Source organism: Kogia breviceps, chromosome 13 (assembly GCF_026419965.1).
Source record: "Kogia breviceps isolate mKogBre1 chromosome 13, mKogBre1 haplotype 1, whole genome shotgun sequence".
NCBI classification, from domain to species: Eukaryota; Metazoa; Chordata; class Mammalia; order Artiodactyla; family Physeteridae; genus Kogia; species Kogia breviceps.
In genome coordinates, this window is record NC_081322.1 from 91,468,485 (window position 1) to 91,493,422 (window position 24,938).

The 24,938-nt window shown below is 54.1% G+C and overlaps 2 protein-coding genes across 15 annotated transcripts in view; one reads left to right on the forward strand and one right to left on the reverse strand.

Annotated features, from left to right (window-relative positions):
- Positions 1 to 143: 143 nt before the first annotated feature.
- DLL1 (delta like canonical Notch ligand 1) lies at positions 144 to 9,766 on the reverse strand. 3 transcript variants are annotated; one of them, XM_067011174.1, is made up of 12 exons: positions 9,662 to 9,766; positions 7,987 to 8,402; positions 7,504 to 7,800; positions 6,748 to 6,808; positions 6,259 to 6,516; positions 4,384 to 4,444; positions 3,751 to 3,881; positions 3,460 to 3,629; positions 3,128 to 3,344; positions 1,204 to 2,005; positions 898 to 1,015; positions 144 to 800 (listed from the first exon to the last, which is right to left on the reverse strand). In XM_067011174.1, the coding sequence occupies exons 2-12, from the start codon at positions 8,038 to 8,040 to the stop codon at positions 795 to 797; spliced, it is 2,175 nt and encodes a 724-aa protein (XP_066867275.1). In that variant the 5' UTR covers positions 8,041 to 8,402; positions 9,662 to 9,766; the 3' UTR covers positions 144 to 794. The 3 variants fall into 3 exon arrangements, with proteins under 3 accessions (XP_066867275.1, XP_058939331.1, XP_058939330.1); XM_059083348.2 differs by lacking the exon at positions 9,662 to 9,766 and adding an exon at positions 9,027 to 9,115; XM_059083347.2 differs by lacking the exon at positions 9,662 to 9,766 and having other exon boundaries at positions 6,259 to 6,808; positions 7,987 to 8,210.
- Positions 9,767 to 21,167: 11,401 nt separating this feature from the next.
- Positions 21,168 to 24,938, forward strand: part of FAM120B (family with sequence similarity 120 member B) — an 81,842-nt gene continuing 78,071 nt past the window's right edge. For 5 of the 12 annotated variants that reach the window (XR_010836140.1, XM_067011165.1, XM_067011166.1 and 2 more), the window contains exon 1: positions 21,201 to 21,281. The gene's annotated coding sequence lies outside the window, so the exon portion shown is untranslated. Of the gene's footprint in view, positions 21,800 to 24,938 lie in introns of all 12 variants that reach the window. The other 7 variants (XM_059083342.2, XM_067011172.1, XR_010836141.1 and 4 more) reach the window with 7 other exon arrangements.

Consider the following 24,938-nt stretch of genomic DNA (forward strand, 5'->3'; position numbering starts at 1 on the left):
AAAGCTGCTTTTCATCAAAATCCAATGAAGCTGTGCAAAGAGCTGAGAAACAGAAAAGCAGAGGCCGTTTCTCTCCTCACGGCCTCGGACGAGTGTGCGTGAAAGTCTGCTCTGACGAGGGGTGAGTCAGTACACCTCTGGATGTCGTTCATAATATTTATTTTGGAAAAATATTTTAAAAAGGAATTTCTTCATTAACAAAACAGTAAAAAAAAAAAAAAACCTCAAATAACATTTGCACAATATTCCATAAATACATTTATATACAAAAAAATATAGTCACATAGACCCGAAGTGCCTTTGTACATATTTACCAAGAATTTAAATTATAAAAATGAACATCACAAAATACTCAAGCTTTACAGATATCATGAAAAATATTTTTACAAATCCAAAAAATAACGCACATTTTTTTCCACCTAGAAAAAACACATTTTAGTATCAAAAAGGACAATAAAGGCAGTGTTTGTGATTCTAATTCAAGAAAAGACTGGCTCATAAGAATCCAAAATATACACTTCAAGCAGTGCGTGCTTCTTATGTAGTGATCAAGTCCATTCATTTAAATATATATTTTTTAAAAGCAACTGTCCATAGTGCAATGGAAACGTCCTAAACGGCAGTGCGACAGGCGCCTGGAACGCCTGCCGGCCGCCCCCTCGGCAGGAAGACGGCCTGGCTTGCCAGCAGCAGTCACGAGCACCTCCGCTCCGCTCAGCAGCATCGTCGGGGCAGATATCCTTGGAAGTTCACTCATTCTAAGAGAACCGGGAATTCGCCACATCACCTCCACTTTACACCTAGAGGGGCCACGAGACAGAGGGGAGGTTGGCGCGAGTCAGAGGCCCAGTTCCCACCCAGCCCGGCCGAGGGTGGGTCGGGCAGCCGCGCGCTGACCTCAGTTGCGATGACACACTCGTCCTTCTCCTCGGATATGACGTACACCGACTGGTACTTTGTGTCTTTCGAAGTGGAGTACGCAGAGTCCGGCCTTTTTCTCTCAGCTGCTTCTCCGCTAGAAGGGAAATGAAAGAGAAGCACAGTCAACACGCGAAAACATTTTGGAACGGGACAATGACCAGAGCTTGGAGGAACACGGCCAGCCGGTCCCCCCTTGCCATCCTGGCCCGAGGCACCCCCCGAGGGCCGGGCACCCTCCCCCGCTGGCCTTCCCGCCCGTCCCCTCTGGCCCACGGCACGCACCCCCGGAGGCTCGGGGCACTCTTCTCCTCCCCCGCGGAGCCCTGGGGCTGGGGCTGGCACTTGGCATCACGCTTGCTGTGGGGTTCCCCGGGGGCAGCGGCACCCTTGAGGTCCTGCAGCAGGTTATAGCCCACGGCGGGGTCGCAAGCCTTGAGGCTGTTCTTCTCGGTGCCGGGCTCCGCGTGGAGGTCCACCTTCTTGTTGGTGTTCTTGATCTGCGTGGCCCCGATGACGCTGACAGAGATGTCCTTCTCCCGCTGGCGGTTGGCCAGGTTATTCATGGTCTCCGCCTCCCCCGGGCAGGGCTCGGCGGGGGGCCGGCGCTTCTGCAGCCTCAGCCGAACGCAGACCACGGCGGCAGCGCAGCCCAGGAGCAACGTGAGGACGAGGACCACGCCCGCGCCGACGGCCACCCAGGGGAACGGGCCGGCTTGGCCCTCCACGTACTTCTCGGTGAGGTCCACCACCACGGGGCCCGGGGGCAGCTCGGGAAGCAGGAACTGGCAGTTGGGGCCCCCGTAGCCTCGGGCGCACTCGCACAGGTAGCGGAGGGCCCGCTCGTGGCAGGTGGCCCCGTTGTGGCAGGGCGCGTGCTCACACCTGCTGACGGGGGCGCTGCAGTTCCTGCCCGTGTAGCCGGGGGGGCAGGTGCAGGAGTGCTCGTTCACGCCGTCCCGGCAGGTGCCGCCGTTGGCGCACGGGGAAGAGGCACAGTCGTCCACGTTGTCCTCGCAGTGCCTCCCGGAGAAGCCGGCCTGGCAGCGGCAGACGTAAGCATCGCCAAGGTCTACGCACTGTGCACCTGGGACACGGACAAGGGCAGCGGCTTGTCACCCAGAAAATGCCCTCAAGCACGTGCTGCCCCGGCCGCTGCATCGCACGCCAGAGCAGAGACACGGGCAGAGCGGACAGAGGCCACCGCTTAAGACAACATACGTCAAACACGAGCCCACGGCGAGGCCCGGGGTGGGGTTTCTGGCCGAGCTCCCTAAATTACCTAAAAGATCCAGGCTAATACCTCCTGACGTGCACCGTGCAAAACGCTTTGCCGCAGCACCGCGTTCACCTTCACAGCAAGCCCACAAAGGACCCGGTTTACAGATGAGGAAACCAAGGCTTAAAGAGGATGACGTGCTTGCCCACAGTGACGCGGTTAGTGACAAGTAAGACTCGAAACCGAAAGAAAGAAAAGAAGAAAGGAAGGGAGGGAGGAGGCTGGGGTTCGGTCTTTGTCCTTCCGGAGCCAAGCCTGCTAAACCTCCCTATGCTTCCTCTCTAAACACGAAGCATCCACTGCTCTATTGGCTCAGTGGCTGGAAACCAACAGGAGAAAGAGCTTGACCCCGGGACTGCCACACCTTCTGTACAGAATACGGAGAGCAAAGCAAGCTGATTCCTCTCCATCGATTACCACACCCAACGCAGAAGCTCCAGAAGCTGCCCGAATGGTCCAGCCTGTCTGGGGCCCAGCTTCCCCCTCTGTGAGTTTGCTTGGGGCATCCCACCCACTCGTGGAGACCATACATCCTCGCAGCAGACGGCTCTGCTTGGCGACGGAGCAGAGCTGGGCTTCCCTCCAAAAGCGCAGTGGCTGGGCTGGCGCTGGGGCTGACCCGCTGATGTTCGGAGTCTCGGGCAGCCGAGGTGCCGCAGGGCCATGAGCAAGTCATTGCATCTCCACCTGAGCCAGGCCCTGCGGAGAAGGAACGCTCCTGCCTGCCTTCCTCGCTCCCTGGGTGCTTCCAGACTCGAGGACAAGATTTCTATGAACACTTTCTCACTGTTCAGACAAAAGGGCTTCTGAAACTCAAGGCAACTCACAAAGTGATGAACTCAGCCTGAAACTAAACTCTGTGCTTCTGACGCGTTCTCACCAGAGTGGACCACTGGACGAAGTCCCGGATGGGGCAGGCGGCCCCCTTACCATTGGAACAGGGTGAGGAACTGCAGGAATCCATTTTCTTCTCACAGTTAAAGCCAGAGAAGCCCCCAGGGCAGCGGCAGGTGTACCCTCCCTTGGGGTTGTCCGAGCACCGTCCCCCGTTGAAGCAGGGGCCGTCAGCACACACCATGGCACTCAGCTCGCAGATCCTGCCGTAGAAGCCAGGCGGGCAGGTGCAGGAGTAGCTGTTCTCGAGGTCCTGAGTAATGGAGAAGATGAAGAAAGCTTTCCTACGTCGTTCCGAGGGACCCACACGGTCCGTCTCAAACCAGGGCTCCCAGTTCGGCAGGAGAGCCCACGGTGGCCAGACTCACCGTGCAGCTCCCTCCATTCCTGCAGGGGCTGGCACTGCACTCGTCCACCTCCGTCTCGCAGTTGGCCCCCGTGTACCCAGGCCGGCAAGAGCAAGTGTAGCTTCCCTGGCCCGTGTTGGTGCAGGTGGCCCCGTTCTTGCAGGGCTTGTGGTGTGTGCAGTAGTTCAGGTCTGTGAGGGTGGAGACGGGAAGAGGAGGAGAAGGGAGGCCCACGGTTAAATTCGGGAGATGGTACTTGCCCGTGACAGCGCCAGGGAAGCCAGGCTGCCTGGTGGGGGACGGGAGGCTTACCCTGGTTGCAGAAAAGGCCCCCCCAGCCTTCCTGGCAGTTGCACTGCCAGGGCTGCTGGCAGGTGCCGTGGAGACAGCCGGGGTAGCGGATGCACTGGCCACAGTACCGGCCCTGCCAGCCCACTCTGCACCTTCGAGGAGAGGACAGAGTCAGTGGACGCTGGCGCTCCCGGGCTCCTAGCAACACCTTTCCCACTCACGAGAGACTGTCCTCCAACAGCACCAACACCGCTGGTTCTCAAGCGAGGCAGGAGCTTTACCACACGGATGCCTTCATCCCGCGTCAGAGGGTCTGACTCTGGGTACAAGGGCCAACCAGGGCAGCATCTCTAGGGAATTCTAACATGCTGCAAAGTTTGAGAACCAACTAAACTCTCTCCCCTCTTCTGTGCCAATTCTTTTTAAATCTCCACCTGTAAGTTCCACAACCATTGAGGAGCTTGGATGGATGACAAACAAGCCTTGACCCCATGCCCGGCCATGTATTTATTTAGTAGAAACACAGAAAAACAGCCGCCTCCAACCAGCTAACCTTACCTGCGGTTTTCAAAAGAGCATCTAGAGATGCTTTACTAATACGCTCGGTGTAAAAGGACAGCATGAGAAAGAAGAAAGCAACTTTTGCAAACTTACTTGCATTCCCCTGGCTTGTCACAAAACCCGTGCTGCTCATCACACCCCGGCAAGCAGATGGCTGCAGGAAGAAAAGGCACAGGGTCAAGCCCACCAGAGTGGCCCCCAGCACAGCAGGGCTACAGACCGTGCCCAGCTCCGCCACAGAGCCTCGCCGAGCCCCGGGCATCGACCGTCCTGCCCGGTAACCAGGGCGGACTTTACTCAGCCCGGGAGGAGCATTCTTCTTAACACAGCAGCTCCAGGACAAAAGAGCACGGAAGCCCACCCCCACCCGGCCCCTTTTCTTCTAAGAGAGGGTCAGAAGTCCTTCCCCCTCCTCCTCCCCCACTTCCCAATTCTATGCACAAAGCTCCACCTCTTAATACCCAGAAAGTGTGTGTGTAGATAAGGGTGGACAGCTGGTATGCAGAGTACCAGGGCAAGACAGCTGCTCTATTGTCTGTTCTCTCCCAGCAGCTGCCCCAGTGCAACAATACCGGCCTCCCCCTCGCCCCCCATGCCCCCACCCTTCACACACACCCCAGCGTGTACACCGCGCGCGCACACACACACACACACACACACACGCACGCGCGCGCGCACACACACACACACACACACACACACACACACACACACACACGTGCACCCTTTCCACCAATGGGAACAGGCATGCGTCCCAGCCGCCTATCCCCGGAGAGATCTAATCGATGGCACGCGCGAGCTGGGGGCGGGGACAGACTCCAGTGTTTGAATAAGAAGAAAAAAAGTTTAAGTTTATGGCAACCCCACGGTGAAGGAGAGGGAGGGTAGCCAGGAGGGAGGCGGCAGGCCGGCCAGAGGTCCCGGAGGGGGTGGGGAGGCTGGAGGCTGAGGTTTCAGCTGGCTTCCTTCTCCTGGTTATGAAACTCATTAACAAGCCGCTCCACAAGTTTTTAAGACAACAGAGCCAGCTCAGGCCAAGGCGAGCTCAAAGGAGCTGTGGAAAGCCGAGCGGGCTGAGCGACAAGGACGCTGCAGGTACGCGCCAATCCAAACTGAGAAACTGCACCCCCGGGCGTGAGGTTCTGTCCTGCCAGGGAAGGTTCCCAGGCTGGGGGCAGAAGGGAAGTCCCCTGGGGTTTCTGGGGAAGCTCTAGGACCCACCCCACCTGACACCTAGCATGCGAGGCGGCAGCGAGGCAAGTGGGGCCCCGCTGAACAGGCCCAGGAGCCAACCGGTCCTCACAAGCCTCCTGCTGCCCCCGCACCTGTGCAGCTGACCTGCCTGCCCGGAGGATACGGAACTACAGGCAGGCAGGGCCTAAGTCACTTTGGTACCGGTATGTCCCCCTCCCAGGCCGGGTGCTACGCGAGCATCCCGCACGCAGGACAAGCAGACCTAAGCAGGGCCGCAGGGCCAGGCCTCAAATCACACCCACCCACGTCCACAGACCCTGCGAGTGAAAATGTCATGAACGGTGGAATGGTTTTAAACAGGCCGAGCGCACCCACTCCGGAGAGCAAATGAAGCACTCCCCCCGCCCCCCCAGAAGCTGTCTGGGCAAAGGGAACTCCTTTGGTAAAAGCACGCCCCGCCCACAGCCTCCCCCTGTTCCTCCCCCCCTCGCCCCCTCCCTTCCCTCAGGCTTACTTCCTGACCCCTGGCCCCGGGTCCAAAATGCTCCCCGATTAAGAAAGGCAGCTTCCCGTCGCGGAAGTTAACGCGTCTCAGTCGATCGACCGCAGCCTGCCACTGGCTAACCGTGGGGTCTCAGCACCTCTCTGGCCCCGGCCCGGTCTCCCCAGCAGAACATCTCTCCGGGTCTAAAACCCCCAGATGCCAGCATCTCGCCGGGGAGTGCCGGCCGGGGAGGGGCAGGCTGAGAGGGCGGCGGCCTCCCACGCACTCACGCTCGGCGCAGTAGTGGCCTCTCCAGCCGGGCCTGCAGACTTTGTCCCCTCTCTCCCCGCAGGCGAAGTGGCCGAAGGCGTCGTCGCGGGGCCGACAGAAGACAGAGCAGCCTTCCCCGTAGTAATGCTCGTCGCACACGAAGCGGTAGGAGTACTTGAGGTCCGTGCGGCCGCTGCTGTGCAGGTCCTGGGACCACTCCCCGCCCACCGTCAGGTGCCTCTGCGTGGCCAGGCGGCTGATGAGCCTTTCTGGGTTCTCTGCGGGAAGAGGATGCTCTGTTGGTTCTGACTGGGGACCCAGAGGCTTGGGGAGCGAGGGAGGCGTAAAGGGTGCCAGGCAAGGAGGCTGAAGACCCTTCTCCGCAGCCTTCCGGAGTGACTTGCAGAGTGAAAGATGTAGACGTTTGCTTCTGGGGAGATTTGAACTCAAATACATAATAACTGGAGACGCAGTTTGCACAGTTTGGGAGTTTTGGGGTTTGTTTTTACCTGTTGCGAGGTCATCAGGAGAATCAGTGTGGAGAGCTTCAATGATCAGAGAGAAGGTTCCCTGGAGGAAGGGGGAAGAGACAGAAGATAAGCCAGAAATGTTCAAAAAAGAATCCAAGCTTTCGGGGCCACCAAGTCGTCGCAGATCTGTGTGCAGTGGGTCGTGGGGAGGGTCTCTGTACATCTCTTGTCTGATTTCACTTTCCTTAAGGAAATGGAAGAACTGTTTAAAGAGTGGTTTCCTGACGTGATTTTTCAGCCTGTTAATAACAGGATATCGCGGTAAAAAAAAAGAAGAGAAAAGAAGAAAAAGAAAAGGAAAAACGATTGCGCGGAGCAGGTGGGGCTGGAGGGGCCTGTCTGCAGTCTTCTGGGGAAGGACCCAAGCAGAGGGGGCTGGGGGCTGTCAGGCTGCGAGGGCGACTCAACAACCAGCCGGTCCACGAGCCGGGGAACTAGAACTTTCCCAAGAGAAGGGGCCCGTTCAACTCGGGGGCTAGGCGCAGAGACCGGATACGGAAATGTCCCGGGTCCTCAGCCTCTCTGCCTCACTCTACCCCGGCTGTCACCTCCCACACTACCCCCCGCCGCCGCCGCCTGCAGATCCCCCGGGCGTGGAGTCAATGCCCCAGCCCCCCGCGGACCGCGGCGCCCACCTGCCCAGGCCCAGCCGCGCGCCCCCGCCGCGCCCCGGAGCAGGGCCCACCTGCCGCCCGCCCCGCCCTCCCGCCCCGCGCCCGCAGGTGCGGCGCTCACCGGCCAGGTGAAGCCAAAGGGGAAGCGGATGGGGTTGCTGAAGGCGGAGTCCGCGCCCGCGCCGTCCGGGAGGCTGAAGGAGTCGACGCCCAGCACCGGCGTGACGGCGCTGCCGTAGGTGCAGGGAGGCTCGGGGGACACGCTGGCCTGGTAGTGCTTGAGGCACACGCGGAAGAAAGTCCTGCAGGCGCACGGCGGCGGCCCCGCGCCCCCGCGGCAGCAGTTGCGGTTCCCCAGCAGCCCCTTCTTGTTGACGAACTCCTGCAGCTTCAGCTCGAACACCCCGGAGCTCCAGACCTGCGGGCGAGGCTAGGGCGTGGGGCTCCGGGCGCGGGGAGCCCGCCCGGCCTCGTCCTGCCCCGGGCCCTGCCCCCCGCGCGGCCCGCGGCCCGGTTCCCCCCACCTGACGCCACAGGGAGCCGGAGGGCCCCGCTGACAGCCTACCTGACGACGCGGCCCTTAGGACCCCGCCTGGCAACTTACCTGGCACAGCAGGGTCGAGAGCACGGCGAGGGCCAGGGCGCACCGCCGGCCCATGGTGCACCGCCGGCCGCGCTCGCTCTCCTCGCGTCCCCCTTCTCTTCTGAAACCGCCAGGGAATGCTCGGGGAGGAAGGTGTCTCCAGGAGCGCGGGCAGGAAAGCGCCGCCGCTTTGCCTCGGGCTGGGATTATCCGGACTTCTTTCCTCAAGGGTCTGTCTCCGGCTCTTTCGGAGGCCGAGGTTCCTTAGAGCCTCCCTGCGGAGGCGACTGCGGCTCCGGGGATGCACGAGGGGGAAAAAAAAGGGGGGGGGCTCCCCGGAGATATTGCTTCTGGCGCAGCAACTTTCGGTTTTCCCCTCTTTCTTCCAATCCACGAGTAGGTAGGGGTCGTCTGCTTCCTGGTTTTGTCTCAAGATTCTTCGCAGGGAAAAAAAAAAAAAAAAAAAGGAAGAAAGAAAGAAAGAAAAAAAGAGAGGAGAGAAAGCGTCCAGATATTCAGCCCAATTCCCAACAAGCTGCAGGGCTCCCCGCGAGTCCGATTAGCGAGCCGGGGTCTGGAAATCCCACGCGCGAGGCGGTAATCCGGCGCCGGCGGAGCGCCCGCGGGTGCGGCCCGGCCGGCTCACTCGGCGGCCGCGGCCCGGGGAGCGCCCTGGACCCGAGTTTTTCCCAGGGACCCAGCCAGTGCCATCCAGGTCAACACCCGGGGTCCCGGACCGGGTCCCGGCGGAGGCTGCGCGCCAGGCAGTGCGTCCGGTGCGGCGCCGGCCGGGGCTCCGCGGGCGCGCAGGGGCTCGGGCTCGCCCCGCGCCGCCGCCTTATATCCCGCCGGCCGCCCGCATGGCTAATGAGATGCAAATGAGCAGCCCCCCAATCTGGCGAGAGCTGTCACAAAGGAGCCACTTTTCCAAACCCTCCTCTCAATGGATCGCCAAATGGTCAGTGAGCTGTAAAATGTGCAACCCTCCTCCCCGCCCCCACCCTCCCCGCCCCCGGCCCTCCCCTGCCCCCGCCCCCAGCCCCCCACCGCACGAAACGCACTCATTTACATTCCTGCAAAACGTTCACCGCAAGAATCCCCTCTGCGCCCGGGGCTGGTGCCGCCGCCCGGGCTCCTCGGCGCTGCCCTCCCGGCCACAGGCTCGCAGAGGCCCCGGGACCCGCGGGGGTGGCGCTGCGCCCCTGCCCTGCCGAGAGCCACCCGGCGGGTGAGGCCGCGTCCGGCCTCGGGAACTCTCCGGTCGCCGCGGCGCCCGCCTTCGTCCCTGTTGCGCGCCGCGGCCGGGGTCTGGCGGCGGGGGCGAGGTCGGAGGCCCAGTTCCCGGTGGGCCGCCCCTTCTCCCGGGCAGCCTCTTCCTAAGGAGGAGTCTCCGGGGCGGGGGACCGGGCACGAGAGGGAGGGAGCAGGCTCGAGCGGCGGGCAGAGGGTGGCGAGAGGGCAGCGGCAGTTTCGGGAAGTTTGGGAAGGTCCGACACCCAGACGTCTCCGGGCAAGGACGGCGACTCTGCGTCTGGGAACACAGGGGCGAGCGCGGCGCCCCCGGGGACCCTGTTGCCGCGAGCTCGGGGTGTCCCCGCGCTGGTCGGCGGCCGCTGGGGGGCGGGGTCCGGCTAGCGCCCGGGATCCTGACGCCTTAAACCACCCCCGCCCCTCCGCCCCCAAAACACACACGCACCCTTCCGGGCGCTATTCTCGGCCTCCGACACCTTTCCTGGGTCTGCGGCCCCTTTTTCTCCTGTCTTCCCCCCTTGGCCTCCCTCTGCTTTGGTAAAAAGTGAGTTTGGTGTGTGTCGTTCGCGTGGCTGTCATTAAGGCAGTCTGTTATTGTGCGAGGCTGAATCAGTGGCTCTTTGTGCGCTCAGCTGTATGGTAATGCAGACCGCACCTGCTCCCCGCACAATGCGGAGAGAAAGAGCTCCCCTCCGCGCGCGCCGCGGCCTCTGCAACAATGTCCGGCACATGTTCTAAAGACCCTCTAGCCTGGCCGCCTCAACCCGCAACCTTCGCACAACCATCACCTTATTAGGGTTTACACGTCCATCAGACACTAGAACTTTTGTTTTCATTTTTTTTTTAAGGGAAATGAGTTTATTGGGAGGGCCGAGAACACACGTTATCACACAATGAGCTATCTAAATTGCTCTCATGCTTGCGGGCGCAATGCAGAGTTAAGGTGGGGCAGGGACTCCTGCTCCGGCATCCAGCTTCGTGCTGGGCGCACTTCGAGGTCTCTCTCCCACCCCTATCTGCTCCTCCTTTATTCCCCCCTCCCCCAACACCTAGGGCAGCTTCATCCAGGACAAGCGGTGTGAGCGTTGGAGTACATGTCACTTTGATGGCGGCACAGCCCCAGGGCGCCTGGCCACAAGGGCCTTGCTCTAGGTGTGCTACAGTTGCCTTGTTTAGTGGGAACGTGCACTGTCCTGTCAAAGTGTGACCTTCATTGAGGCAGATGTTGAGATCACAGTGTACCATACAATGCACGGGAAGAGGGAAAATTCTCAAATACCAAGTAATCAGTTGCAGTCATTCATGGCCGTCCCTCCAGCTGTTAGGCAACAGGCTCCCAAATACCTTCAGGACAGATTTTAGGTTTTCCACTGATGCCAGAGAAGCAAAGAATTAATCGAAAGTAACGTGCATGTAATGTTTAAGGCTGAGGTGAGAAAGCAGGCTTGGACCCCACCAGAACCCCCTACGGTTTGGTTCAGAACAAACGGAGACTTCAATGGAGACTGTGCCCCCATGACGGTGGCAGTCCCAGCGTGGCCGCCCTCTGGGGACTTTTCGAGGACTCGCTGCATCACCACAGGGCTGGGCCAGTGCGAATCCTAATTTAATCTTGCCACCTAGTGTCAGCATCCTTTTCTCACTACATCCATGTTTCCTCTGAAAGCTAATTTCTGAGAACTCTGCTCCCTACTGCATGGAAGCTGGTGTGTGTGTGTGTGTGTGTGTGTGTGTGTGTGTGAGAGAGAGAGAGAGAGAGAGAGAGAGAGAGAGAGAGAGAGAGAGAGAGAGAGAGAGAGAGTGGTGGGGAGAGAGGTAAGAGGGTCCCAGGAGCAGGAGAGGGCAAAAGAAGAAAGGAATGTGAACTCTAAATCCTCTGTGCTTCCAGACTGAGAGTAGATTTCAGTAAGAAATGAAATATCGGGAACCTTTTAATTAGAAAATGGAAGTGGGAAACAGGCTCATCTGAATGCCTGTTTAGAAAACTGGAAATAAAAAGTTCCACGCCCAAGGGCTTAAACCTTGAGGGGGGAGACAACTTGCCCCAAATCTTTAACAAACCCGCCTCAGTATCAAGTATTTGTTAAATTGACATGGCACAGATTTCTCGATTACAGCGGCAAAGCGGAACTGAAAGGCATCGTAAAATCCATCAGAATCCTGCCCAAAGCGTTCATTCTTTTCCAACTTAATTTATGCCACGCAATTCTGTATTGGGGAAATCAAGCAGAAAGCCCTTTTCTTGCCCTTCCTCCTCCTCTGGCTCTCCTTTCCTCTACTTTCTTCCTCCTCTTCTCTCTCCATCTTCTTCTCCTTCTCTCTCTCTCTCTTTCCCCCCACCCCACGTTGGGCCCTCTCCCCCTCTCCCTTTCAAAGCTGGGCTAACGGGAGACTGTTTAACTTCAGTGTTTCTATAGGAGTCTGTTGTAGTTTAACTCCTGCACACCAGTAGCTGAGATGAACAAAGGAGAGACTCGAGGTCCAACTATTCATCCTTTCTTTGCACTTTAATTTTCATTGATTGGGAAGACAAGGGGAGCCCTTAGGGATTCAGGCTGAAGGGGGATGACACGCCTTTAGACGCCATCAGCCCCCTAGCCAGCCATCTGCTCCAAACCAAATGGCGTTTTTTCACTCCCTAACTGCATGTCTGTATACTCCTGCAACTAATCGCTCTGAACCCCTAAATGCAGGAGGGAGCTTAAGCTCGACTATGTTAATAGAGTTGCCCCCGTGTTGGCTTCAGCAGCCAGATTCCCTCCTACACACACCATAAATCCTCACCTTGCTCATTAGGAAAAAGCAGGAAACTTTCTTTTAAATACTTTTTGATGTCTCAGCAAATTTACTGTACAAAGTGAGGCTCATTAGGGCTTCGAAGGCACCCACTATATCAGACACAGGAGTGGAGAGAGGGATTTACCGCCTGGTGTTGGTGTTTTATTTTTGCCAGGCATTCAGAGCTTATAGCCTGCATGACCCCAATGACCAGGGTAGGCTCAGCTGCATAATCAGAACCACAGCCACATCAACTACAGCTGAGTTCTCTGTTTGTTGGCGACCCTGATCATTTTACCCATCATTTCATTAGGCCACTTGGGAATAAAAGCTCATGACCATCATCTTATCAGATTAAATATGCCCATCCTCCGCAGTGAGTGTGACTCATCCTGTGGCCAGCCCAATCCTGCTTCCGTCCCCCTTTGCCCCAAAAAAGGTTCTATCCCTGAGGTATGTGTGTGGCGGGGGAGGAGGGCTTGGGCAGATTGCAATAAACAATGCCCAGAATAGGCTCCAGACTCCAAGCCAGCCCCAGGTTCAGTTTTCTGTGTAAACAAGTCTGGAGACTTGAGTGGGGTTTGTGTTTTCTTAGACCAACTGAATACTGTATACCCAACAGAGAGGTTCTCTTATTCCTAAGAAGAATTAGGGTCCTTGTTCAGAACAAGAAAATGAAAAACTTCCAGGCAGCAAATCTGGTGTTGATCAAACATGCCAGCTTACTTGAAAAAGAAGAAGATGATGAAGGGAACCTAAAGCAAGTTTATTAATTGGTATTAGTATCACATCTCCCACCAGCACACCCTCTGCCCATTCTCCATCAGTCACAGGTCTGGAATCCTTCAGCGGGTAAAACAGCAGAGGGACTGGCCTGCTTGCTCTGCACGTAGGAAAAAGCTCCTACAGATATAGCTTTGGGTAAAACCGCACCCGTGCCGGGTAGCTATGCTGGATAGTTCCTTACTTCTTCTTAAGGACCGAACCCCAGAGACACGTGAACATTTACAAGAAGCACTGACCCGAACGTACACACGGTGTGTTTGCACCTGATCAACTTCCTTCCGGATCGCTCTATTGAGGATAGGTCCTAACCCAAGCCATCCATTTGTCCACGGCGGGAAAGAGGGGCAGATCTAGCTTTTATATTCAGGCTCCGAGGCTTCCCTCTCGCTAAGGATAAACGCTAGCGGCACACCAAGGGAGGCCCCACAGCTTGGCCTCCCCTGCCCTCCCTGGGACATTTCCCTCGGAGGAGGGGCGGCCCGCAGACACCCAGGGTCACTCCTGGTGGTCGGCAGGTTGGCGCGGGGCGGAGGGTGCCGGGACCGGAGGGCAGAGCCCCGGGAAGACCCCGTGGGCCTGACGCCTCCCCTCCGCCCTCCCTTCCACCCGCCAAGCGCAGACACCCGCGGCTAGGGAGGCAGGACGGCCCGGCCACGTGGTCCGGAGCGGGGACCCCGCGCCCTGGGGCTCAGCGCGGGCCGGGGTTGCGGAGGCATGCGCTGGTTTGCATGAGAAAGGCGGTCGCGTGGCTCAGCTGGCGGCGCGGAGTCCGCTTCTCCGACCCCGGGATCATCTGCCCGGCGGTCCGCGCTCATCTCCATGACAAAGCGCTGTTTACCTGGCGCGGCTCCGGGCGCCTTTGTCCCGATCTGATGACCGCGCAGCTGCTCCGCTCGCCCGCCCGAGCGGCCCCCGACTGAACGCGCCGGGCCGGGCGCTCTGGAGGGCTGCCTGGAGGGGGTGCGGCGCCAGTGGGCGCTCCGGAGGGCTGCCTGGAGTGGGTGGCGGCGGCGGGCCGGGCACTCGCCGCAGGGGCATGAGCGCCGGGTTGAGAGGGCCGGGTCAGCGGGTCACCCCCGGCCACCGGGCGTGCGGCGGGGGGGCGGGGGCACCCGGTCACCTGCACCGAGGCGCGGCCCCACCTGGGAGTCGCCGGCCCGTGACCGTGTCAGACAATGAGGGTGGGAAAGAAAGGGCGGCGAGAGCGACCCGGGCCCTCCCGAGGCCTAGCGCCGGGACGCGCCCCATCCGGAGGTCGCGGGCACCTGTCGCCGGCCCCGGCGTCCGTCAATCACCCGGCCCGCGGGGCGGGGCGCGGGCCGGGCCGGAACCGCGAGGAGGCCGCCCCGCCCGCTTGTCCCAGCCGGAGCCGAGCTGCCCTGCGCGACTGCGCCGTCCTTCCCCGCCTCCCACGTCCTTTCTGCGAGCATCTGCCCGCGGAGGAACAGATGTGGGCACCTGCGGTGACAGGCCGCATATGTTCCATCCTATTCACAGGCATTCAGACGTGGCGACAATGAGCGGCCTTTGTGCGCAGTCACTAAATATATTAATCTGCACTCCCCGAGCACCGGGCTGTTTAATTTTTCACTAGCAATAACATCTGATCTAATCCTTAAATCGGCTCCCCAAGCCTGCCCGCCCGCCCTCCTTTTTTTCCTCTTTCTCCCCACCCCCTCCCGAAAAACGTGTGAAGCTATTCAACCTTCCACCTGTTGCCTGCTGAACTGGGCGTGGGTTCCTGCGGCATCTGATGTCGGTCGGGGCAGGGGGTGGAGGTGGGATTGGGGGCGCGCGGGGGCGACGGCGGAGGATGCTGCCTGGCCACATGGGCACCGCCAGGGCCTGTGCACCAGCAGGAAAACAAGCGCAACGTGCGAGGGTGGCTGCCGACTGTTGTGCAAACAAAGAGCGATGATTATTAAACAGCTTCCAGAGCAGCCCAGCATACCCATCCTCTCTGTGGAAGCGCCTTGAAAATGTACAAGTTCCCATTTATCTTTTTGTTTATTAAACTCTGATGGTCATTATAAACACTGGGCAATAGGCCACACAGCCAAAAGGTAACATAAATCTCAGATGTACGACTTAGATTTTTTTTTAGCGATTTTGTTGCGTGACTCTTTTATCTTAGCATCCCGTATTCTGTTTTGGTTTGTTTTCGGTCACAATGAGTCCCTTAGTGCCATTGTGGGTGTCACAATGCAGACGGACATCGGGCTGTGAATGAAGACAGAGGCAGTTTAAACAAACCAAGCTCTTTCTTTCCTTTCCGTCCATTGTACTATGAATGGGCCTTCTGCATTCGGCTGCTAGGAGACGGCTTTGCAAAGCCCTACTCCAGTAAATGGGCTGGAGAGAAAGGGACCCCAATAAACAGCCTAAGTATTGGAGAAAAAAGGGGGACAAGTTTAGGCAAATGTTCTTCCACCTTCGCATCAACACCTTTCCTAATCTCAAAACGTAAGACATACTTTCCAGCAGTTTCCCTCCTTCTTGTCACTGTAATTCTTACTCCCCCCCACCCCCGACCCCGCACACCTCCTAGGAGACGCAGAGTGGGAACAGCACCGGCTCACCGTTGAGATCTGTTTCCAAATGCTGCTTTGTCTCAGGAAAGTAGAATGCGGCACGGGGCTGTTTTATCAATCATCACCGCTAATAACTAAGGATTGCAAACTGCTCTCAAAATGGATGCCTGGATGTGTTGCTAGGTAAGTAGGGGAAGGGTCGGTGAGTCTGGATATTTAAGGAACAATCACGAACTATGAATTGTCTTCGTGGGAGTTGAAACTGTTCTGACTAACATAGGTAGGTTAACTGAAGCAAGAAACAAAGCTGTTTTCAGGTCAAGGGGCCAGCTTGAGTACATTAGGGAATGACCCACCACCACCACCACCTGCGTTTCTCAGGGGCTAGAACGAAGTCACAGGCCACCACCTACCCAAAAGCAGTCAAGGGAAATGGGAGAACCACGACTGGCTTATCTCCATCACAGTTCACAGCTGTGGCTACTGTCAGACCTGAAGCACATGCCAACGAGAAGGCCAATTCACTTAGTCATTTATTCATGCATCCACTCACTGCTCAAGGGGCTGGAGGTCCAGAGTGAAATCAGACCTGCTTCCTGCCGCTAGATGAGTGGTACAAGTAGAGAAGCGTCGCTTGGTCTTTTATTTTCGGAAAGAGTTTTTGTAGGGTTAATGTGTCTTCCTTCAATGTTTGAATACAACTCACCAGTGAGACCACCTGGGTCTGGAATTTTCTTTTTTGGAAGATTTTTACTTACAAATTCAACTTAATAAAGGGTTTAAGAAATATAGGGTTACTCAGATTTTCTATTTTTTCTTTGGTCAGGTTTGGTAATTCGTAAGGTTCAAGGAATTTCTTCATCTCTTCTAAAGATGTTCAAATAGTCTATTTTTTACCCTTTGGTGTTAGTAAAATCCGTGATACCATCCTCCATCCTTATTATGGGTAATCCGTGTCTCCTATCCTTCCATCATGATCAATACAGCTATGCGTTTATCAGCTTAATTGATCTTATCAAAGAACAGTCTTCTTTCAGAATCTCCATCCTTCACTTCCTGTTGCCTAATGTCTAAAAATAGTAATTTCATATATTTTATCTAGTTTTCTAGTTGTTTACAGTGGAAGGACAAGTTCTGTAGGAATTATTCCTTCATGGCAGAAGCTGAAACAGTTATGATACTGATGCTGCAAATAGCAGAAAACCCTCATTTAATGTTCGTAACTGTAAGAAAAGACGTCATCTCATACAATGAGGAGCTAGAGTGGTTTTAGTTAACTTCTGGCTCAACCATGTCGTCAAGGCACAAAGCGCCCTCCATCTTTCTGCCCCACCTCTCCTGTCTTGCTGGCTTCCGACATGGGTTAGCTCTCTCTCGTGACTGCACGAAGCCTGCAGGGATCCAAGGAGTCACCGACAGACACGAGGACGGCCAGTAGAGGAAGAGGACAATTTCCTTCTATGTGGCGCTCTTTTTTCAGTGATAAAACACTTCTGTGATACTTACTGTGGATCAGCCATGCAGAAGTCAGCGTGTTTTAACGGTTGTAGCTTTTTTTCTTTCCCGGTTTTTGGGAAACATTTTACTCTCCCTTAATTCCCAACTGCTCCCGACTTTCAACCTACAGTTTTCTTTTTTTCTTCCTTTCTTTTTGTCCCTGTTTTTCTCTCTTATGTAAATCCTCCATCCCCTGTTTTTAGATTCTCTCACAAACTGATAAATCCGACGTGCACAGCAGGGCACGGCAAAGTGGCTATAGGTGGTACGAGGCAGGTGGCGAAAAGGATGTGAGAGTCGCACGTAAATCTTCGTGCTCCTTGGACACCGATTTCTATGTACAACTTTTCTTTTCGCATCCTAGGAAAGAGACCTGGACGTAATCTTTGGCTCTTCCTTTCCTTCACTGTAGTGTATGGTAGTCGTAAAAAATGTTAAGAAGCCATTAGAATTCACAAAGATTCGAGTTTGAGTAATAATTGTGCCACTTACTACCATTGTACTAGTTACTTAATCGCTTTTTAAAACTTATAATATTTTCCTTTTATCAAAGTAATATACTTACAGATTTTAAAATTCAAATAGTACTTCTAGATTTACAAAAAAATAGCAATTTCCTACACCATGCATTCCCACTCCCAATTCTTTCCTTTCTAACTCGTAGCTACTTCTTTTGAAGTTTACTTGTATTTTTTAAAAGCTTTCTAATGCTATGTCTTTTTCAGTTGTGTACATTGTCTATGGACTTCCTAACTCTAGAAGATGAAAGTTTAACACTTCCATCTGATTTCCTAGACACACGCATGCTTATGAACGCATAGAAGACCACCTCCCATTTTTTCAAAAATAACTATAGGGCTTCCCTGGTGGCTCAGTGGTTGAGAGTCCGCCTGCCGATGCAGCGGACATGGGTTCGTGCCCCGGTCCGGGAAGATCCCACATGCCACGGAGCGGCTAGGCCCGTAAGCCACGGCCGCTGACCCTGCACGTCCAGAGCCTGTGCTCCACAATGGGAGAGGCCACACAGTGAGCGGCCTGCATACCAAAAAAAAAATATATATATATATATATACACATATATAATTATAGCACCCTTTTGATTAAATTACCATTCAGCATTTACCTCATTAAAATTATGGAATCATTATTCACAGCTGAGGCATATTCTACAATTACGTTTTCTTTTTTGTACAATTTTGTCTTTACCGGATTCAACAATTGCCGAATTTATTTGCTTATTGACTTTTCCATGTACCTATTACATATTGTCACCAAACTCTGAAGATCTCCTTTTAAAACACTCAAACAGGGCTTCCCTGGTGGCACAGTGGTTAAGAATCCACTTGCCAATGCAGGGGACATGGGTTCGAGCCCTGGTCCGGGAAGATCCCACATGCCGTGGAGCAACTAAGCCCACGAGCCACAACTACTGAGCCTGTGAGCCACAACTACTGAAGCCTATGCGCCTAGAGCCCGTGCTCCGCAATGAGAGAAGCCACCGCAATGAAAAGCCCGCGCACCGCAACGAAGAGTAGCCCCCTCTCGCCACAACTAGAGAAAGCCCGTGCACAGCAACGAAGACCCAACGCAGCCACAAAAATAAATAAATTAAATAAATTAAAACAAACAAACAAACACTCAAACACCTCAGGCATTCCATGGACTGGCTTTTTCCTGGAGATGTGTCTCTAGGTTTCTCCTGGGATTTCCCACCTCTCTCTTCACTTGGATTCCCTACTGTCTGGGTCCTAAATATTCCTTTTTCTTGGCCTCTTAGTTTTGGAGAATATCCTCCAGCAGGTATCTGAGATAAAGTATTTGGTAAAAAATATTTTTGAGCTGCATATCTGAAAATATTCTACCCTTACAATTATAACTAATATTTTGATTTTGAGTATAATTCCACGTTAGAATTATTTTCTTCAGAATTTTGAAAGTTAGTGCTCCACTGAATTTCAGTTTCCTGTAATTCTATTGAGACTTTCCATGCCATCCTGGCTTCCAACCCATCCTGGTTTCCAACCCCTAAATGTGACCTTTCTGTTTTTCCTTATGGAAAATCTTTAAGGTCCTTTCTCTGCCCCCGGTGTCCTGACGTTTGTCCTGACATGATGTGCCTTCATGGGGATCTTCATAGGTTTGTTGTGCTGGGCGTTTGGTGGGTCTTTTCCATATGAGAACATGTCTTTTAGATCTGGGAACTTTTATTGAAGTATTGCTTGAATAATGTCCTCTACTTTATTTTTCTGTCCTCTTTCCTGTAACTCCTAGTTTTCAGATGTCAAACTTCTTAATCTTCTAATTTTCTTATGTCTTTCTCTTTCTCCATCTTTTTCTCTTTGTTCTGTTATCTGAGAGATAGCAAATTTATCTTCTCTTTTTATCAGTTTTTAAGTTTAAATTACTGCTTTTTAAATTTTCAAGAGCACATTTTCTGAATTTTTTTATATACTTTTTTTCCTTTCCCTGGTATATGATCTTCAGGGACTGCAAATCATGAAGGTTTTTATAAATTTTTCCTCTTCCTAGTTTGTTTGTTCCCTTTTTTGCTGTCTTCCTCAGACGTCTGTTGGCCTTGGTCATCTGTGCGTATTTAGGAGGGGCAGAGCCAAGTGCCGCCGAGTGGCAGGGCTCATCCAGGGCCGTGAGCGGGGCTGTGCTAGGCCTGCCTCGTCTGCCTCCACGGTCTGGCCCCAGGGGTGTGCACTGTCTGTCAGTGTGAGGCTCCTGCCCCTACAGTCCGGGGCGCCTGGCTTCTCCCTCACACCGCCTGAATCCCTACCTCCAGCGCTTTCCTCCCTTCGCCCCTTCTGCCTACAAGTTCTTCTTCTAATCCTGCCTCAGGCCCAACGCGCTTCCAGGCTCAGCCCTAGCATTGTCTCCTTGCTGCCTTCTTCATCCATGTGTTCTAAGACTTTACGTGTCACTTGTTCCCTGATACCTGAAGTGTGTGTTTGTCTCCCCAACCACCGGTGCACTCAAGGCTCAAGACCATTTCTCATACTGTTGGTGTGGCCCTATGGCACCCAACAAGTATTAGGTGCTGAGCGCTCTTCATTGAGTTTAGAAAAAAATATCAACAGGAAATGAAAGCCTTGTATGCCGAATGAAGAGATTGCTTCCCAAATTATTTGATACATACATATGGTGTCACTTCAATTTGGTAATGCTTTTTTTTTTTTTGGTGGGGGTGGGCGAGTAGATCTTAGTTCCCTGACCAGGGATTGAATCCATGCCCCCTGAAGTGAAAGCTGAGTCCTAACCACTGGACCACCAGGGAATTCCCATCAATTTGGTAATACTTTTTGAGTGCTTGATCTGCAAGAGACTCTGCAGGAACAATATTTGACCATCTTATTTCCCTGATGGAAGCCTCCAGCTCCCTGGGGCTTGCAGCAGCCCTCCTGAGATATGTCATGTGTAAAGATAGGTTTTGAGATGCATCTTCAATAACTTGATATTATTAATTGAAGTCTGTCAAGTATTTACTTACAAAATAAGTTAGCCTGGTTTCAAAGTTATTCTTCTGTCATAACACTTGGCTACCAAAATGTTCTCTTGGTTGTAGAGAAAAGGGTGGCGTCGTGACTAGAGGAATGGGAAGCGTGTATAACCTGAAGCCTGCCTATCTCCCAGCCCAGGGGAGCATGTCCTTAATGGGAACCTCAGTGGCCTTAAAGCAGCTGCAGAAACAAAGTCAAGGAGGTGGCTTCCAGAGTCCAAACTCTCTAACGTGAGACGCAGACACCGCACGACCAGGCAAGCGCGTCCTCGCTTCCTCCCCTCGTCCACTGCCGTGGCTGCCCGCCCCGGAGCTCTTATGCCCCGCTCCAGACCGCAAGCTTGCCCACTAAAACTGCGGGTTCCAGAATAGTTCGGGTGGCCGCCGCCGTCACAGCGATGCTAGCAAGGCTCCTCTCTACCTACTGCTTGCTGTGCCCTGCCATGTCCTTGGTCAGCCCGGGCTGGGAAGCGCCGCCCTCCTCCAGACAGGACAGACACCGAGGCCCATGGTCGAGGTGGACAGCGCGCGAAGGTCCCTTGGCTCGAAAATCCACCCGTTCTGGAGCCCCGGCCGCCTGCCTCCTGCGGGGCCCAGGCTCAGGGCCAGCCTAACGTCTCCTAGCAGCCCGCACCGCCCTCCCTGCGCTCTTCCGCCAAACTGCGGCGTCAGGGCCCGGGTTCGCGTGTCCGCACCACCAGCGGCCCACAGTGCCGGCGGGTGAGCCAGGGGGAGCCGAGCGAGGCGTGACCCCGACCTCCACGCACCGCGCGGTTTCCGAGGCAACGGGCGCTGCGCCTGCGCATCTCGCTCCCCGGCGCCTCCTGCGCCCGGCCGCGCAGGCCCCGCCCACCGAGCGGGCGGGGCGGTCTCTCGAGCGGAAACGCCCGAGCGGAAGCGGAAGTGCGCGGCGGCTGCGGCGGGACGAGGGCTGCGCGGGCGTGTCTCTGGCTGTGCTGGCGCAACTCTAGGTAGGGCCGGGCCTGCGGGGCCAGCGCGTCTGGGCCGCTCTCGGTCGTCGCCTGGGCGCGGCGGCTGCGCTCGTGGTTCTGCGCTGTCGCGGTCCCTGGGCCGCGTCTCCCTCACCGCATGTTCCCACAGCGGTGCGCCCTGCTTGCCCCTCCCGGTGCCGCCTTGGCCCGACCCCTCCCCGGAAAGAGGTGTGCAGTTCCGGGTCGCCGTGTGGTACCTGTGGGCCGTACCCCAGGGATGCGTCCTCTGACCTTTGCACTTGGCGTCTCCGAACTTGGGCGCCTTCTCCGGTGACCCGGCTGTCCTGAGCGGGGGCCCCAGCACCCAGCAAGCACCATGCCCTCCGGGGGATGACGCCTAGGTGGCTGAGAGGATGATTTGTCCATGTCGGCCAAGAAGTTTCTATAGAGGAGGGGGGGAATTCCAACTGAGTTTCGAATAAGTGGGAGTTGGGAGGTGCTGAGGGGCAAGAGGCCATTCATTCCTTCAGAGGGAACAGCATGTTCAAGACCTGCAGGTTTGAGACTGCCTGACATATTCTGGGAGGGACAGGATGCTAGAGCTGGGGATGGCGGGACACTCGGGAATTGGGAACAGGGAAGTGAGGTGATCGGATCCGAGTGTTCAGAGTCCTCTGGCAGGCGTAGGGATGGTGGTGCTGGGTGACTGCGTGTGATAAGGGGGCTTTTGCAGCCGTTTAGGGAAGAAGTTTTAGGACTGAAAATCTGGAAACGGTAGTGGGGAGAACTTGGAGGTGAGTTTGATGGGGAAAAAGTGAGGTCGTGGTTATTTCCAGTGACTTCCACATTTTTGGCTTGAGCGCTTGAGTAGGTAATGCAGAGAATGAGAACCACAGAATGGGGACAGGTCTGCGGCATCAGGTTCCTCACCTGTCGCCTCCCAAATGTATTACACTCTGGTTCCTCCGTGTCTGGTGTCCTCCAGTTTTGTCCTCCATCTCTGTCATTTCAGAATCGTGGCCTCCCATCTTCATGTGCTCTTTGGCCTGCCCACGTTTGGACCTTTCTGTTAGGAGTTACCACTCGTGCACCACCACAGCCTTCACACATTCTCTGTGTGTCGATTTCCCCATCACCCCATCTCTGCCATCTCTAAGCTCTGCCGTCGGGGTTTTCCCCAGCCTTGCCATTCTTCTGTCACAGGACTGCAGTGGTGCATTCCTTATAGGTTGTGTTCAAGGAAAGCAGTGAGAACACCTTGGCTGTGTCAGGTCGCACACTACTCATCTCCACACATACCGTTTCCTGACCACCTTACCTCCCAGTTTCTTTGTGTAATTTCGAACAGACATGTCTATTTTCCAGACGTGGAAATCTCTAATCACTTCTGGCCCTCTGTTTTCTCATCTGTGAACTGAGAAGACCGCAGTAGGTGTTGGTTGAGGTCACTTACAGTTTTTACTATTCTGAGGTTCTCCCTACTCCCTGAGCCTGAATCGGTGTCATTTATGGGGCAGGTTTACTGTAAAGCTCATGAAGTTCACGCTTCAGGGTCCTCGCTGTCACAGGCCCCTTCCAAGGCACTGGAAAGGACCTCAGTGGTCTTGTGTTTATAATTGTGTGTTTTTTAGTTATTTATTTTAAAAAATTTATTTTGGGCTGCGTTGGGTCTTCGTTGCTGCACGCGGGCTTTCTCCAGTTGCAGTGAGCCGGGGCTGCTCTTCGTTGCGGTGCGCGGGCTTCTCACTGCAGTGGCGTCTCTTGTTGCGCAGCACGGGCTCTAGGCGCGTGGGCTTCAGTAGTTGTGGCTCGCGGGCTCTAGAGCGCAGGCTCAATAGTTGTGGCTCATGGGCTTTGTTGCTCTGCAGCATGTGGGATCTTCCGCGACCCAGGGATCAAACCTGTGTCCCCTGCATTGGCAGGCGGATTCTTAACCACTGCGCCACCAGGGAAGTCCCATAATAGTGTATTCTTTTTTAGAAGAGGGATCTCAAATTATATAAGTTTCAGGTCCTACAGTACTTGTATCCCTATGAAACTGGCCATTAGTCATATCCTTCTGTCTTGGTTTTTGTGTTCTTGTCCTTCAGACTTGCCCCTCCCCACCTCCTACCCCTCCTTGTGTGTGCCTCTTATTGAGGCTTAGAGAGAAAATATGAATGAATGGAGCTGGTCAGACTCCTGCTGTAACCTTGCTTTGGTTTGCTGTTGGGTCAGGAAGAGAGGTGTCAGAGATTGGCAACTTAGCACAGTGGGCAGAATCTTTACAGCAGTGCATGTATTTGATTTGCTTGTCTGCTGGGTTGCCATCTCCTTCAAGAAAAGGTGGAAAGTAAGAAGGGAAGTTCACTTAATTGAGATCATGAAAGCAACTCTTATCTCTGTGGAAACTAGAATCATACACTGGAAATTCATTCAGAGGAATTAATTGCATCCTTATTTTATTAGTTTGAAACTGAGGTAACCCTTATGCTATCAGTTACTTTTATAGAGCTTTATAATAAGTGTGAATAACTTTTACATTTTCATTTGCTTTTAGAAGCAAATTTCTGTTTCTTTATAAGGTGTTCTGTTGGAAAAGTCTTCAGAGTTAAAACATGTTATTTAAGGTTTAAATTACTTACATAAATATAATAAGATTATTTCTAAAGGATTTTATAGTAGTAGTTTAAAATCTGCCAAATTGAGAGGTAAATCATTATCTTATTTTTACAAATAAGGAAATCAGTGATGTACAAAGAGAGTCAGTGATTTGTCTTCAGTCAGCCAGTAAATCAGGGCCATTGCTAGCTAAAAAAGCCAGGTCCTAAGCACTCTTTTCCTTATAAACAAGTATGGTTCAGAGAAGGAGGAGTCCATTTAAGTCAGTTCTTATTGTCCAGTGCTTACTATAGCATGGACCGAGTTTATACTTCCACATCCCTGTTCAGCTGCACGCCCTTGTGCATGCTAGGCTGTAGAAAGTACACAGCAGAGATGGATGCTTTCCCCATCAGTCCTTGAGCCCGAAGAATTAACTCAGTACAGATTTGTGTAAGTTACTGTAAATCATTTATAATAAAATGGTCGGCAACCAGGACAAGGGGACAGTAACACTTTGACCAGCAGAGTTTGCTGGATAGTTCAGTTTTGGATTTTTGCCCATTAAGCACCAAAATTTCACATTAAGGATGGAAATCTTTGTAAAATAGAGTATTTCCCTGCTTTCTTTTTAAATTTGTTTTAATTTTTAAAAACATTTTTTAAATTAAAAAAATTTTTAAACTAAAATATATACATATATATATATTTTGGGCCACACCACATTAGCTAGCGGGATCTTAGCCCAGGCCCCCTGCACTGGAGGTGCAGAGTCCTAACCACTGGAGCCATTCCCCGCTTTCTTAATAGAGTGTGCTAAATGGGATATGAACTTTCCCTAATCCCTGTGATATGATCTCAAGTAAACATTTTAAACATAAAATTTGTGATGCAGATAGTCTTAGGGCCCGGTGAGGCACATATAACTGTTTTCCCTGTTATTTGTTTGGAGTTTTTATGTCTTTCGGCCTCTTTCCGTTTTTCTGTCCCTTTGCTTTCCCCAGGTCAGCTGTGAGAGGTTCTGACCCTTGTCAGTATGTGCATGCCTGCCTCAAATGCCCTTTCCGTACTTCTCTTTACTGTGGACTCAGGAGCTCAGTGTTAGAACTGTGTAGA